General features: G+C 37.5%; 1 protein-coding gene across 1 annotated transcript in view; it reads right to left on the minus strand.

Annotated features, from left to right (window-relative positions):
* Rit2 (Ras-like without CAAX 2) overlaps positions 1 to 16,366 on the minus strand; it is a 342,815-nt gene that overhangs the window by 175,117 nt on the left and 151,332 nt on the right. Inside the window, exon 4 of the mRNA NM_009065.2 lies at positions 4,275 to 4,466. Within this exon, the coding sequence (NP_033091.1) occupies positions 4,275 to 4,466 (192 nt within the window). The remainder of the gene's footprint in view (positions 1 to 4,274; positions 4,467 to 16,366) is intronic.

Here is a 16,366-nt window from a genome sequence, read left to right on the forward strand (position 1 = left end):
TGCTAACTGGGAAGGAGCAGCAAACTCTGGGGTGTGATGGATCCTTCTCATCCTGCTTGAAGGATAGGTTTAAGTCTTTATGGTAAGGTTTTCCTTTGAATCTAGAAAATCAGTTTTCTAGAAAGCATGGGAAAGCCAATGTCACCAGTACAGAGAATCATTCTGTGTAGTCATTCTACAAGGCATGGACTGAAATTGTTTCCTAATGCTCTCATATTACTAGCTTTCTTAGAGTCACTTAAAACACTCCTGGCTAACCCAGTTAGGGTCTTTTTCTCCAGGAATTCTCAGTGTATGATAAAGAGGTGCAGCATTCACTGATGGTGCAGGTGCTGCCTCCTAGTAATGATGTAGGTGTGATAGTCTCCCCTCATTCTTCTTTCCAGAAACCCTAAGGAAAGTGCACTAGTTAACTTTCTGTTCCTGAGATAAACACCAAAAGCAATTTGGGAGAGAAAAGTCTTATTTGTCTCACAGGTTACAGGACACCATTGAGGGTAGCTAGGGAATGAACTCAACGTGGGAACCTGGAGGCAGAAACTGATGCAGAGATTATGCATGGGTTCGTACTGACTTGCTCCCCGTGGCTGTCTCCGACTTCTTTTTCATATAGGTCCAAGACAACCTTCCCAGGGCTGACACTACTTATAGTGGGTTGGGTCCTCCCAAATCGTTTATCAAGAAAATCTCTCAGAGACTTGCCTAGAGATCAATCTAAAAGAGGCACTTTCTTAACTGAAGTTCCCTCTTCCTTGATGATCCTATATTGTGTCAAGTGGACAAAAACTTAGTCATGATTTCAATCAAAGGATTTCCACTCATCAGAGGGGTATCAGAAGGTTCAGACATACGTCTTTCTTCTTTGATTTGCAAAGAAGGTGAAGATAGAGTCATAATAAGCCATAGAGATGAGCATTTCCTCTTACAGAAATATAATCCTATCATAGAACACAATTTATCAGAAGCAAACTAGAGAAACAGCAACACATTAGTTTACACAGAAGACAAAAAAAGGATAGATTATACATTTATTTGAATAAGAAAGGTCTCCATAAGCTCATATATTTGAATGTTTGGCTCCCAATCAGTGATACTGTCTAAGAAGCATAAGGTGTAATGGCCTTTGTTGGAGGAAGTGTTTCACTGAGTGTGGGCTTTGAGGTTTTAGAAGCATAAACCATACCAGGCTTACTCCCAAAGGGTGATGCTCCATTCTACCACAAGGACCCTTGTTCAACTATGTTCATAGCTGCTTTATATTTATTATGTTCATAATAGCCAGAACTGGAAACCTAGATGTCCCTCAACCAAAGAATGGGTTTTTAAAAAATACACAGTAGAGCATTACTCGGATACAATAATAATAATAATAATAATAATAATAATAATAATAATAATAATAATAACATCACAAAATTTGCTGGCAGATGGATGGAACTAAAAATAATCATCCTGAGTGAAGTAACCCAGACCCAGAAAGACAAGCATGGTATAGACTCACTTATAAGTGGATAATAGCTATAAAGTAAAGGATAATCATGCTACAATCCACAGATCCACAGAGGCTAAGTAACAAGGAAGACTTAAAAAGATGAAGTGGGAAGCAGATTTTTCTAGGAAGGAGAATTAGAATAGATTTGGAAGGTAGCCTGGGGATGGATAGGGATGGGAACTGGAGGGATTATGTGGAGAAATGGAAGGAGAGAATAATGAAAAAGATGTCTGGAATTGGAGGGCATTGGGGGAGTAAAGTAGAAACCTAGTACAATGGAAACCCCAAGAAATCTATGAGGATGACACTAGTGAAGACACCTAGTAACGGGTGACACAGAGCTTGAACTGGCCATCCTTTGTAACCAGGCAAGGCCTCAAGTGGAAAGATTGGGACACCAACCCAGCTGCAAAACCTCCATCCGACCCACAGTTTGCCAGGCCTACAGGATTTGCTGGGACTGGAGACTTGCATAATTATCATTAGAGAGACTTCATCCAGCAGCTGATGGGAACAGTTGCAGAGTCCCACAGCCAAGTAATCGGTGGAATCTGGGGAGTCCTACGGAGGAGGGGAAGGGAGGGTTGGAGGAGCTGGAAAGATCAAGGACACCATAGGTGCATGGCCCAGAGAATCAACTGACCAGGACTCAAGTGGGCTCACAAAGCCTAGACTGGTCTCATCTAGGTTTCCACATATGTTATGGGTTGTATAGTTCAGTGTTCTTGTGGGATTCCTAAGAGTAGGAGGAGATGTCTCTAACTCAAGTCTACCTCTAGGACCCCTTTCCTCCTACTGGGTTGCTTCCTCTAACCTTGGTGTGAGAATATCTGCCTGATCTTATTGTAGCTTATTGCTGTATTTGGTTGAGGTCCCTAAAAAGCCTGTTATTTTCTGAGGGGATATGAAGGCAGGGTGAATCTCGGGGAAAAAAAGGAGTTGTGGGGAGAGACTGCGAGAAAGGAGGGAAGGGAAATTGCAATCAAGATATAATTATTAATGTTAATAATTAATAATAAAGTTACCTTGGTTATGGTGTCTCATAACAATTGAACAGTAACTAAAACAATAGACAGCTTTCTAAAATAGTTAGCTTGTACCTTAGGAGGCTTAGACTCTGAAATACAATATGAAACACAAAAAAAGCTACCACAAAAATAGACTTGCACTAAATAACTCTATTTCCATGTTAAGCAAAGCTTCGGAAACATTGGCTTTATATGAGCTCTTTCCATTTTAAGAAAACACTATATTTATAAAACATGAAAATTCAAATTCATAAGCCATAAATTAGGAAAAAACACTCTGTTTGCTTCAGTCACTAGTCCTACCTTAGTGAGAGGACTTATTAGTAAGTTACAGTAGAAGTTGGTTTAAAAATTAATCACTAACAGGAATAACAGAACCTATTAAAAGCCAGTTTACATTTAACGATGGTGTAAATAAAGATGAAGCAACCCAAATTATAACTAAGCAACCAAATTTAGGGGATTGGAGTTACAAAAATTTGATTTGCATGCAAATTCCTTTCTACAAACTAAGGCACAGAAATGGAATCCTGTGGTAGCTTTCCTTGTCCCTGAACAGATATCTGGGTTATAGTTTCCAGGTATCCATCTCAGAGAGGACACCATTACAGCCTCCCCATCAGGTGACATCTAAGAAGTGGAATATATTCTCACCGACTCAGTGAGAATGTACCGTAATGAACTGTGTTAAATCTGGAAAGCCTGTCATTCAAGATAGACACATGAAGATTCAAATGCACGAGATACATAAATTAGGGAAAAAACCCTCTATTTTCTTTAGTGACTATTTCTACCTTAGCAAAAGATCTTATTAGTTAGTTTCAGTAGTAGGCTTAAAAAATAATCACTGACAAAAATAACAGAAACTATTAAAGACAGTTCACATTTAAAGATGGTATAAATAAAGATGAAGCATCCCAAATTACAAGTAAGCAACTCAATTTAGAGAATTAGATTTACAAAAACTTGATTTGCATGTATATATTTGTATACATATATGTACATATATCTATATATAAACACATATATAATCTCAAGTTTGTTTGAAGAATACATGAAATTATTTGACTATCATGATGGCAGAGCATGCATAGTTTAGAAAATATTAACCATATATGGGAACACTTTCTCATTCAGTACAAGAACAGGGGATGTTTATCTATCACTGCATGAAAAATGGCTTAAAGACATAGTGACTTAAATATGTTTTTTATGGATTCTATAAGTCAGAAAACAAATACTGCTCAACTGTGAGACATTTACTGTTCCAAGTGGACTGGCTGAGATGTCTTATATAATGAAAGGGAGAAGGTGGCTGCTGGAGAATCATACAAGACACCTTTGCCTACATGTGTGCTCCTTGGTAAGGACAGCGCTAGCTTGGTGCACATAACACATGGGTTTCACATGAGGTCTGGAACGCAAATGTGAGAATTTCATGTGGAAAACATAGAAGCTTCAGGATTTGGAGAATCAAACTCAAGAAGTTCCACAGGCTCATTCAATTATACATTATTGTCTAAAGCAAATCCAACACCCCAGGTTCAAGAATATAGAGAAGGGTGGGGCTGCTGTAAATTAGCATATAAGAGAGGTTATATAGAAGAAGAAAACACACTACAAAGAAAAATATATGGATTTCTTAGGGGAAAATGTAAGTCATTAACTGAAACTTAGAACTGGTCATATTTGATACTATGTATCACTGGATGCAAAGACATCTAATACATAGACAATATAAATTTTGCACTCACCTGACGGAACTGCTCCAAGTCAATTTTGTTACCCACTAGCACAAGGGGAATTTCATAGGTGTGACGGACCTGGAAAATAAGCTCCTTGAACTTGGCAGCCTCCTGGAATGACTGGCGGTCAGTGACAGAATAGCAGATGATGAAGCCCTCTCCCCCACGCATGTACTGCTCCCGCATGGCCGTGAACTCTGCCTAAAGGAGAGAAGAGTAATTGGGTAGGTTTTAGTTGGAGAGAGCCAATATGCAATTTAATATATTCTTGCAAAAATGTGAATATCTTAAACTTTTGAGCGTATTGATATTTGATTATAGAAGGTCCAATTTAAGAGCTCTTGAGCAGATACTGTAAATAACAAATCATATACATAAGGTTTGTTTTTACATTTTAATGACCGTACTTCAGAAAATGAACCAGTTTATGTACTACAAACATTATAAGCCTTTGGGTACATGTTAGATATGGCACTACATTAATATTTAAATATTTTCGTACAGCCTGTCTTTTGAAATTTTTTTTCTAGAAACCATTGAAGACATGTATGATCAAAGGAATCTGACTTTGCTCTTCAAATAAGAGCACATTTGTAGGGAATATCTGGAGCACGTCCTCCAAAGGACCCGGGGAAATGAACTACTTTTCTATTCAAAACTATGAACACAGAAGCTAGAGATATAGCTGAGATGGAGTGCTTGCCTAGCATGTGGGGATCCGGGGTTTAATCCCCAACAGAGAAAGAAAGGAAGGAACTAGAAGTGGGAGGCCATACAAAAGTTAGATTCTCGGTTACCTTTGCCTTTCTGGGAGGCTTTTAGCGTGAATAGTACAGATGCACCATATATGACAGTATTCTTAGGTTTGTCTCAGAGAAGCTCATAAACAGAAGGACCTGGCTTCCTAAAGACAGATTAATTTCTACACTCTGCTAACTCTTTCCTCTTCACTTTCTGCAGAAGACAGGCTACAATCCAGATGGTCCCAATGCCCCATCTGACTACCCCTGCTGTATCAGACTTTCACGCTGCTTCCTATCTGCGTTGCAACTGGCCAACATCTAAAAATCCTAACATTTAAACTGTAAGCCATAGATTTTTCTCTAAGTCAAAAGTATGCTATTTATTTATTCTTAGTCTGAATCTACCACTAAAATTGCAAAGAGTGATTAGATAGATGCAATGAATAATTAAAATTTGGACTTGTCTATAAAAATGCTTTTTCCCTCTGGGTCATCTTTTGTGCCCCATGTATTATAGTCATGCTGCTTTAGAAACAATACTACAGTGTATGTTCTTAAATTCTATCTCTCACTAAGTTTCCAGGATGCTTGCAAAGTAAATTTGCTCAAAGAAAACATTCCTCTATTTTTGAGAAATTGTAATAATTTCACTGTCAAAGATATTGTATCAATAATGCAATATAAATGTGTCTGTTTCCTTTCCATTCTACAGGCTGCTGGTTTGCCTATTGCTGGTGTACTTTGCCTTATAGAAGTTCTTCAATTTCATGAGGTCCCATTGATTAATTACCAATATTACTACCTGTGCTATTGGTGTTCTGCTCAGGAAGTTGTCTCCTATGCCAATGCATTCAAGGCTACCGCCTACTTTCTTTTCGATAAGGTTTACTGTGTCTGGTTTTATGTTGAGATCTTTGATACACTTGGACTTGACTTTTGTACAGGGTAATAGATATGTATCTACTGCATTCTTCTACATGCAGGCATCCAGTTAAACCAGCACTATTTGTTGAAGATGTTTTCTTTTTTCCCATTGTGTATTTCCAACTTCTTCATTAAAAAAAAAAAAAAAACAGGTGTTCATAGGTGTATGGATTTGTCTGAGACATTGATTCAATTCCCTTGATCAACATGACTTTTAATACCAATACAATGGGGTTTTTATTATTATAGTTCAGCTTTAAATCAGGGATGGTGATACTTCCAGAAATTCTTTTATTATTCAGGATTGTTTTAGCTAACCTGGGCTTTTACTTTTGTGCATGAAATTTACTTTGTCCTTTCAATGACTGTAAAGAATTGTGCTGGAATTTTGATGGATATTGTGTTTAATCTGTAGATTGCTTTTGATGGATCACCATTTTTACTATTTTAATTCTACCAATCCATGAGCATGGAAGATCTTTCTTCAGTCTGTCCTCAAAGACTAAGATTTTGTCATACAAATCTTTCACTTGCTTGGTTAATGTTATTTCACCAACCCCACATCTGAGAGAGGGTAAATCTCCAAAATATATAAAGAACTCAAGAAACTAGGCATCAATAAAACAAATATCCAGTTTAAAAATGGGGTACAGATCTAAACAGAGAATTCCTAATACTGAATTTCAAATGATTGACAAACCCTTAGAGAAATATTCAACTTCTTTAATCATCAGAGAAATATAAACTAAAATGACTCTGAGATTCCATCTTCCATCCATCAGAATGGTTTAAGATCAAAACCTTACGAGATCGCACATTCTGGCAAGGATGTAGAATAAGAGAACACTCCTCCATTGCTGGTGGGAGTGCAAACTTGTACAGTGCCACACCCACTCCAGTGGAGTCTGCATGACAAGTCCAAAAGCTTGGTCACAGTCGTGAGGCACAAAGTTTCACAGAAACTGGTCTCCTGGAGAGTCTTTGTCTCCCATAACACTGATGTGGTACAGATATGTCCTTGCTATAGTCGGTGAAGGGCTTAGAGTGCTTTCTTTAAGTATTGTTTTATTATAGGTGCCCCCAAGGAATGATTTGACTTATTCAGACAAAATTTCTCCACTGTTGAAAGAGATAGTGAAAGAAATCAGACATTGAAGTTTACTGGGTAAGAGTAGAAATCTCAGGGCAAGTTCTACAAAGTAAACTTAGAATAACAGCTAAGTCACTCCCATATGCAGGAATTTATAATGGTCTAGGAAGAAAGAGGGTTGTAGTTTAAGGAAGAACTAGAGTATTGCATTATTCATGAAAAGGCTAGCAAGAGTGGAACACCCCCTGGTGTTGGGTTATGCAATAGACTAGAATTGGGACTAGGGTGTGAAATCCTCACCTGGCTCCTAAAATACCTGACTTTAGATAGGGCTGCTTTTTATCTCAGTTATAACCACTGCCTGGTTCCTGCCAGTCTTTATGTATGCATTTCTCTGTTTTGTGTCATTATGCATCAGATAAACTCAATGTACCTTTGCTGATGTGTCACCTAACTTCTTTGTTTTCTTCTGTAGTATAAGTCTGATGCTTGCTTTGAGAAAACACATTCAGATTCAATACTCTCTGGTGTTCATGTCTGTTTGTTTCTCGCCAACTCCTTGCCCACCTGAGTACTGGGACCCTGATTTTTTTTCCTGTGGGTTGAGGGACAGACAGAGTCTAGCCCGTGGCAGTACAGTCACTATGGAAATTAAAATGATGGTTCCTCGGAAACTTGGGAATTGATCTATCTCAAGATCCAGCTATACCACTCTTGGGCATATACCCAAAGAACACTCCATCCTACCACAAAAATTCTTGCTCTCTACATTCATAAAAATTATTCATAGTAGCCAGAAACTCAAAGTAACATAGATGTCACTCATCCTAAAAATGGATTTTTAAAAAGTCATATATTTACACAATAGAGTATTATTCCACTACTAGGTTAAAAAACAAAACAAAACTGGCATCGTGAAATTTGTAGGAACATGGATGGAATTAGAAAAAAAAAATCATCCTGAGTGAGGTAACAAGACTCAGAAAGATAAACATGATATGCACTCACTTATAAGTGGATATTAGCTGTTATGAAAAGGATAATCAGACTGAATCCACAGACTCAGAGAGGCTAAGTACAGGGAGGGTTCTATGTGCAATGTATACATCTCCCTGAGAAGAGGAAATAGAATAGATTTTTGTGGGTGGACTGGGGGCAGGTGAGGATGGAAACAGAAGGGATCAGGTCGAGGAGACAAGGGCAGAGAGAGAGAGTACTAGAGAGAGACTAGAATGGGGAGGTCATTTAAGAGATAACATGGAAGCCTAGTGCAATGGAAACTTCCTGAAACCCATGAGAGTGACCCAGCAAGGTCTCCTAGTAATGAAAGATATGGAAACTAAAACCACCATCTTCTGTAACTAGGCAAGGCTCCAAGAGGTGGTACTGGAACACCAACCTAGCCACAAAACCCACAAACATCCTGATGGCAAAATGCATTTGGGCATTGATGGCTCAGAGTTTAAGGGTGTGGCCAAAGAATGACTGGTACAAGCTGATGACCTAGACACAAGAGGGATCCCATGCCCTACATTACCTGGATAATCAGAAACTGCAAGCTGGATGACTAAGAGATCTAGGCTAAAACCAAACATGACTGACAAAAAGAAAAAACAATTAATGAAATCATCCCTAATAATATACACCTCAACTGGTGCCTAACCCAATCATCTTCTGAGAGAAGATGCATAGACTCACAGCCAAACATTAGGCAGAGGTAGGGAAACTCTATAGAAGAGGGATATGAAGGATTATAGGAGCCAGAGGGGTCAAAGACATCAGGAAAACATGACCTACAGAATCAACTAAACAGGGCTCATAGGGACTCATAGAGACTAAAGCAGCAGTCACAGAGATTACGTGAGTTTACATTAGGCTCTTTCCATATATGCTGCAGCTGTATAGCTTAGGTTTTATGCAGGATTTCTAATAGTGGAAGTGGGGTATCTTTGACTCTTTTGTCTGCTTATGGGACCCTTTTCCTCCTACTGAGTTGCCTCATCCAGCTTTCATATGAGATTTTATTCCTTATTGCATCTTGTTATGGCATGTTTGGTTGATATCACTTGGAGGCCTGCTTTTTTTCAGAAAGGAAACCAAGAAGGTTTGGTGTTTTGCTATGCTAAATACTGATTGTTCCCAGGTGATATTGTGTGACCTTGCCTCTTCCCTATCCCTGCCAAGTTTATTCTGATTGGTGAATAAAGATACCGACAACCAATAACTGGGCAGAAGACACATAGGTGGGGTTTAGGGTTCCTGTGTTTGGGGTCAGAGGAGAAGCATATAGTAGAAAAAAAAAAAAAGGTGAGGAGAGGAGACAGCATCATGGGATAAGAATCTTAAAATAATGGCCATGTAGATTAGCTAATTGGAGTTAAGAGCAACCCAAACAAAACATGACAACTTGTATAATGGAATTAATGTCTGGGAAATAAACATAATAGCATAGAGGGTAGATATCTGCCCAGCTCTTGCGATGATTAAGGCTTATTATAACTATAAAGGTTGTATGGTCAAAGGCAGGGTAGAAATCCCAGATCGAGAGAAAATATTTCTGCAAAATTTGGGTGGAGTCCCTCCTCCAAGTTGTCACCCCCCTCCCCTGCTTCTGCATCCCCATCCCTTCTGTCGGGGATGTGTTGTATGAGAGAAGAGTAAAGAAAAAGAGTAAAGAAAAAGAAAAGGTGATCATCACTTTTTAAAAGAAGCCCTCTCCTTTCATCCTCTTCAATGCCACTTTAAACTAATTTGTTTACTTTGGGATAAAAAGAACCATGTCTATTTGATCCGCTCATTATTTTGAGTCATGTTGTTGATCTCCTGTGTTGATTATTCATTTATGTACTTGCTCTACTTACAGATTTAATTTATTGAATGAAGGAGTTTGTGGGGGTTTTGAATGTGTTTGTTGTTTTCCCAGCTGAGAATTATTTTAATCTGTACTAGACATGTGTCTTTCTATGACATATTTGATATTTAAGATAAAATAATACATTTTATTACTTCAACAATAACTATAGAATAAAAATCTAATAACTTAGGAAATGGAAGATAGGCATAGCATTAAAAAGGAATATTCACCGGGAACAATATTTAGAGAAAGAATGAAAGTCTAGAAGTGTTTAATAATATGATTAAAATCATATATAAACTATATTAAAAAAAGAAAGAAAGATATTGTAATGGGGCACCTATAATTCCAGTATTAGACACTGAAATCAAACAGTTACAATTTCAAGCTCATCCTGGGCTACATAGAGGAACTCTATCAAAAATTAAAACAACAACAACAAAGGATACCAGCCTTGTACATGATTGTGCTCCTGTTCAATCTTTGTTTTTATAGCTTGAAGACATAATAAGGGAGTTACAATGCATGTCACTCAGGCCTGTGACTCACTGAGATTGTCATCTTTCAACACATAATATCTCAACCTTTCAATTTCCTCGTTTGTGAAAAAAAATAAGATCATACTATACTTAGCCCACCCTATATGGAAGAAAAAAGAATCAATTGAGAGAACAAACATGAAATTGCTTTAATGAATTTTTTAAAATACCGTACAGTTTAATCCTATTATTACCTTCATTACATATTCAACAAGACAGACATTCTCACTGGGAGAATAAGCACAAGACCCCTGTGAGCAGCACTGAGTATGAAAGCAGGAAGATTTCAACCAGAGCTATCAGAAATGTCACAGAATTCAAGTCAGAAATCTTTCCCCAATGATGCAGATACAATGAAATGCTCACAATGACGGAGTGACTCTGAATAGCTAGGCTTCCCTCTCACTCTCACGGAATCAGGGCAAATGCTTGTCTTAAACATCCTCAGATGCTGATGGAACAAGGAATATTGAGTGTAAGCTCTGTAGCTATGTGCCATCTTAGTAACATGATATAGAAATCTCTTCACAGCGGAAGCTTGTATTTAACATATCATGCCTGTTCTCATTAGCCCATGAATTAAAGACTCTGAAACATTCTGTTGTCTGCACTTTATCTGTTAATGTCAATATCTTCCTGCTCTAAATGAAACTTGTTGCTTAATTATTCAGGAATATTACTAGTTTCCATTTGCTACTCATCAGCATCAAAGCACTTATGAAAAAAGACTCTAAAAATGTTATCTGAACAAAATTTTCTAGCATCTTCAATGGAATTTGAGTATATATTACAGTTTGATTCCTTTTCTTTGACATCTTCCCTTGAACTAATTAATAGTGTGGGAATTTTATGAATTCTGAAACAAATAAATAATCTCTGATAAATATCACTGTGGTGATTTGGATGAAGTGTCCCCATAACACAAAGATATTTAAATACTTGGTCCCCATTTGGTAGTCATTTGAAGATGAGGAGGCATGGCCATGCTGGAGAAAATACAGCATTGGGGGGCCAGCGTTGAGGTTTCAAAAGATTTGTTCCATTTGGGGCTCATGTTCTCTAATCCTTATTTTTGTGTAAAGATGAGAGCTTTGAGCTGCTATTTCAGCACCATTCTTTCCTGCCTGCGACCATGTTCCCTTACCCTCAGGATAAAGGACTCTCTTCCCTCTGGAACCAGAAGCTCCAAATAACTTCTTTTCCTGCAAGTTGCTTTGGCCATGGTGTTTTATCACAGCAATAGAAAAGTAACTAATTCAGGCACACTCGAGGTTCTTAATAGACAGAGTTAGGATTTTTTGCAGAGGTTTAGGAAAAGGCATGGACCATCTCCTTTCTGTGCCCACCTGGTAGAAGTATGAAATATCTTTGCCTCATGTTTAAATAATAAATGAACAGACAGACAAACACACTATCTGACTAGTATTTTAGGTGCTCCCTGGTATAACAGGTACATAGAGTTGTTTATTCTTATCAGAAAGATTCTGCCAGTCTCAGGATTAGCACACACACATAGGTACACACTCACACCCACATGCACACACGCGCGCGTGCACCATGTTCACTCTCCTAATACAAAAAGGCAAATCAGTCATATATCTGACACCATGTCTAGTGACTGAATATATGAGAAGTGAAAAAAACAAAAACTTAAAATTCCAAAAAGCCAGCCTTATTCATGTTTAGGAAATGTGCAATCACATGAATGTAAAAAAAAAATCAAATGTCCAGTGAACCATAGAGATTGAAATAAGGCAAGAACAGGGAGCTGGTGAATGAGAAAGAGGTCAAGGAGAGGAAAAAACAGGTGATAGTTTTCCTGTGGCTTACTATTCAGAAAATGGTACTGAATTTTCATGCAAATCGCTTTTAAAATTAATATATCATCACCTTATAAATAACCCAACTTGGTTCCAATGTATCCTTGCACAGCAGAAAAACATCCAAGGCCTACATACCATGGGGATAGACAGTTTTTGAAGGACACCAAAGAATTTATTTGGTTGACTTTGTGTGTATATAGGGGTAGGGATGTTGTCTGTTGGATTTTTTTCTGGGAGACAAAGACTCATTATGTATCCCTAGCTGGCTAAAGGCTTCCTATGTAGACTAGGGTAGCTTTGAATTCACAAAGCTCTGTGTGACTGTGCCCTGCAAGTGCCAAGCTCACAGGAGTGTATACCACACACCCAGGTGTTCATTGCTTTTCTTTTCATTTTTTTGATAGAAGGAAGAATAGAACCAATAAACATAGACAAAAATTCAGCTGGTATCAATTTATTACAATGTATGTGAAAACCAGAACTGAAAATAGTATGGAGAATAAATCTTCCGTCTCAATCTGATTCCTATGCAAGTTCAATAGGTCAATGAAGACGAAAATGAGCAAACGATTTTATAAATGTAGGTAACATGGAGTAAAATTGTACCTAAAATGAAAAATATGTCTGGGAATACTATCTTTTTCCCCCAGAAAATAACACTCTCTCCATCATTATAAGTTGCTCTGTCTGTCTGTATTTTTAGAAATGCAGTGTATCATAGATAGTATACATACTCTGCTTAGCTTATTCATCAAATATTTATTGAGCATTTACACAAGTCAGGCATCTAAGATTCAATGTGGCTTAAAAGAATACATATAATGAAGGAAAATATTCATAGCTAAACAGCAAAGAACGTAGAAAATAAGATATTAAAATCAGGATACAGGAAGAAAACTAAATTTGACTGACAGTTTGAACACCCAGAAAACTAAAGTCTAAAATGACCACTTGCAGTTCCTTAAGACTTAGGGCTGAGGATAGTGTCTTTCCTGGAGTTGATCAAAGGGCAGTTCCTTCAATGCCAACACATCAGGATCTGCAGTGCATGTTTCCAGTGACACAGTCTGGTTCCAATCCTAGCTATGCCAAGCAATTTCCTTGAACCTCAAAACACTGGGGACAGCTTATCTAATATGAAAGGAGAAAATAAATCAGTGTGTGAAGATGGGGAAAATGTAGTTGAAATCTCCTGGACTTTTACACTTAAAATACTGGGAAGACTATCAATCATAATGTTGACATTGAACAATGAGAATTTAAGAACTATAGAATTAGGCTACTATGAAAGTAGGTCCTGAAAAATCTCTGACTCTAATACACTTTGAAATAAACCAAGTTTGCAATACAGGAGCCACTCTATAAGTTATAGTCCTAGTGAAAAAATGAAAATGTAAGGTCATTGTTCAACATTCATGGATAATTAACAAGAATTCTAAAGAACTCAGGATAACAAGAGTCAGAAGAAAAGGCCGAGCACGGTATCCTTCTGAGCAGTAGGATGCAAGTAATTGTACAAACCAAAAGCCCATGACACCAGTCACGTTGTCACAAATCAGTCATGGAGTCACAGCAGTGCGCTCGTGAGTAGTACTCCTGAGACCATGCCTGGCACGCTGAGCCCCAGAGAAAGGAGCAATAGGGGTTCTACTGAAAGGTAGAATCACTAATGAAGCTTCTTGGCCCTGGGGAGGGTCCAAACCTGTGCAGCGATGAGAGTTTGAAGAATAATGAGATGTTGAGTTGGGAAGACTGAGGGCAGAGAACGGGTGTGGGCCACATACTTCGAACAGAAAGGATGTAATATGGTAGAATGGGCACACGTGGTATGGTAGAACGGGCACATTTTAGACTCCTGTTTACTCAGTGGGTGGCACGTTCCTTATCTGTTAGGTCAAATCACTGAAAATTCACAAATATTGAAGAGATATTTCAGGGGCTGGGGAAATGGCTATGTGGGCACAGGTGATTTCTTATAATTCTAATGATATGTTTCATCCCCAGAACCCACATGATGGGAAGAAAGAACTCCAAAACTCCTCTGACCTCCACACATTCAATGTAGAAAGTAGACTCACAATTAATTAATTAAAATAGTGATATTTTAAGAGATATTTTAGGCACAGGATCAGGCTTTTGGTCATATAAAATGGCCTCTATTATGATCTTCCAGCTATATATGAAAATAATCGGGTACATAAATACTGAATATGGCTCAAATCCTAGAACTTTCAAGCATATTGGTGGCATTACCATACTACCCTTTTGTAAAAGGAAGAGTGACATTAGGTCATTAAACATGCCTCTATAGTCTATAGCTCTGTAGCTGAAAAACAGAACAGTCATGGCAGAAATGTGTTACTTAGAAAGAAAAGGCAGTCCATTACATGCTACCCTTAATTGTGTTTTAGTTAGAATTTATACTAGATATCTAAGAGACACTGATCATTGGAAATAATAATAATGTGAAAGATTAAAGCTTAATAGAACCAGCCTAGGTTCCCGTTTACAGATGCATAGATGAGGAAAATGAAGTTTATGTCCAGAGTGGTATTTTATTTAGCCATGAATCACAGAAAATTTTGTCTTTCACTTAACATGTAAAATATTTTCTTTAAAAAAGAATATTTTTAAAACCAATTTAATATTTTTTATTTTCATTACATAGCTAAAGTTATTTGTCTTACTCAAGAATAAAATGAGGCTCTTCCCCACTTTCTCTTATATTAGTTTCAGTGTATCTGGTTTTATGTGGAGGTCCTTGATCCACTTGGACTTGAGCTTTGTACAAGGAAATAAGAATAGATCAATTTGTATTCTTCTACATGCTAACTGCCAACACAATTTTTTGAAAATGCTATCTTTTCTTCCACTGGATAGTTTTAGCTCTGTTGTCAAAGATCAAATGAACGTAGGTGTGTGGGTTCATTTCTGGGCCTTCAATTTTTTGCCATTGATTTACCTGCCATGCAGTTTTTATCACAATTGCTCTGTAGTACAGCTTGAGGTCAGGGATGGTGATTGTACTAGAGGTTCTTTTATCCTTGAGAAGAGTTTTTGCTATCCTAGGTTTTTTGTTATTCCAGATGAATTTGCAAATTGCTCTTTCTAACTCTGTGAAAAATTGAGTTGGAATTTTGATGGTGATTGCATTGAATCTGTAGATTGCTTTTGGCAAGATGACCATTTTTACATATTAATCCTGCCAATCCATAAGCATGGGAGATTTTTCCATCTTCTGAGATCTTCCTCAATTTCTTTCTTCAGCGACTTGAAGTTCTTATCATACAGATCTTTCACTTGTTTAGATTTACACGATGATATTTTATATTATTTATGACTATTGTTAAGGGTGTTGTTTCCCTTTTTTTTTTTTCAGCCTGTTTACCCTTTGTGTAGAGGAAGGCCACTGATTTGAGTTAATTTTTTACCCAGCCACTTTGCTGAAGTTGTTTATCAGGTTTAGGAATTCTCTGGTGGAATTTTGGGGGTCACTTAAGTATACTATCATATCATCTGCAAATAGTGATACTTTGACTTTTTCCTTTCCAATTTGTATCCCTATGATCTCCTCTTGATGTCTAATTGCTCTGGCTAGGACTTCAAGTACTATATTGAATAGGTAGGGAGACAGTGGGCAGCTTTGTCTTCTTCCTGATTTTAGTGGGATTGCTTCAATTTTCTCTCCATTTAGTTTGATGTTGGCTGTATATTGCTTTTACTATGTTTAGGTATAGGCCTTGAATTCCTGAACTTTCCAAGATTTTAAACATGAAGGGGTGTTGGATTTTGTCAAATGCTTTCTCAGCATCTAATGAGATGATCATGGGTTTTTTTGTCTTTCAGTTTATTTATATAGCAAATTACATTGATGGATTTCTGTATATTGAAACATCCCCACATCTCTGGTATGATGCATACTTGATCATGATGGATGATCTTTTTGATGTATTCTTGGATTTGGTTTGCAAGAATTTTTGAGTATTTTTGCATTGATATTCATAAGGGAAATTGGTCTGAAGTTCTCTTTCTTTGTTGGGTCTTTGTGTGGTTTAAGTATCAAAGTAAATATGGCTTCATAGAACGAATTGGATAGAGTACCTTCTGTTTCTATTTTGTGGAATAGTT

The sequence above is a fragment of the Mus musculus genome, chromosome 18, assembly GCF_000001635.26.
Source record: "Mus musculus strain C57BL/6J chromosome 18, GRCm38.p6 C57BL/6J".
Lineage (NCBI taxonomy): Eukaryota > Metazoa > Chordata > Mammalia > Rodentia > Muridae > Mus > Mus musculus.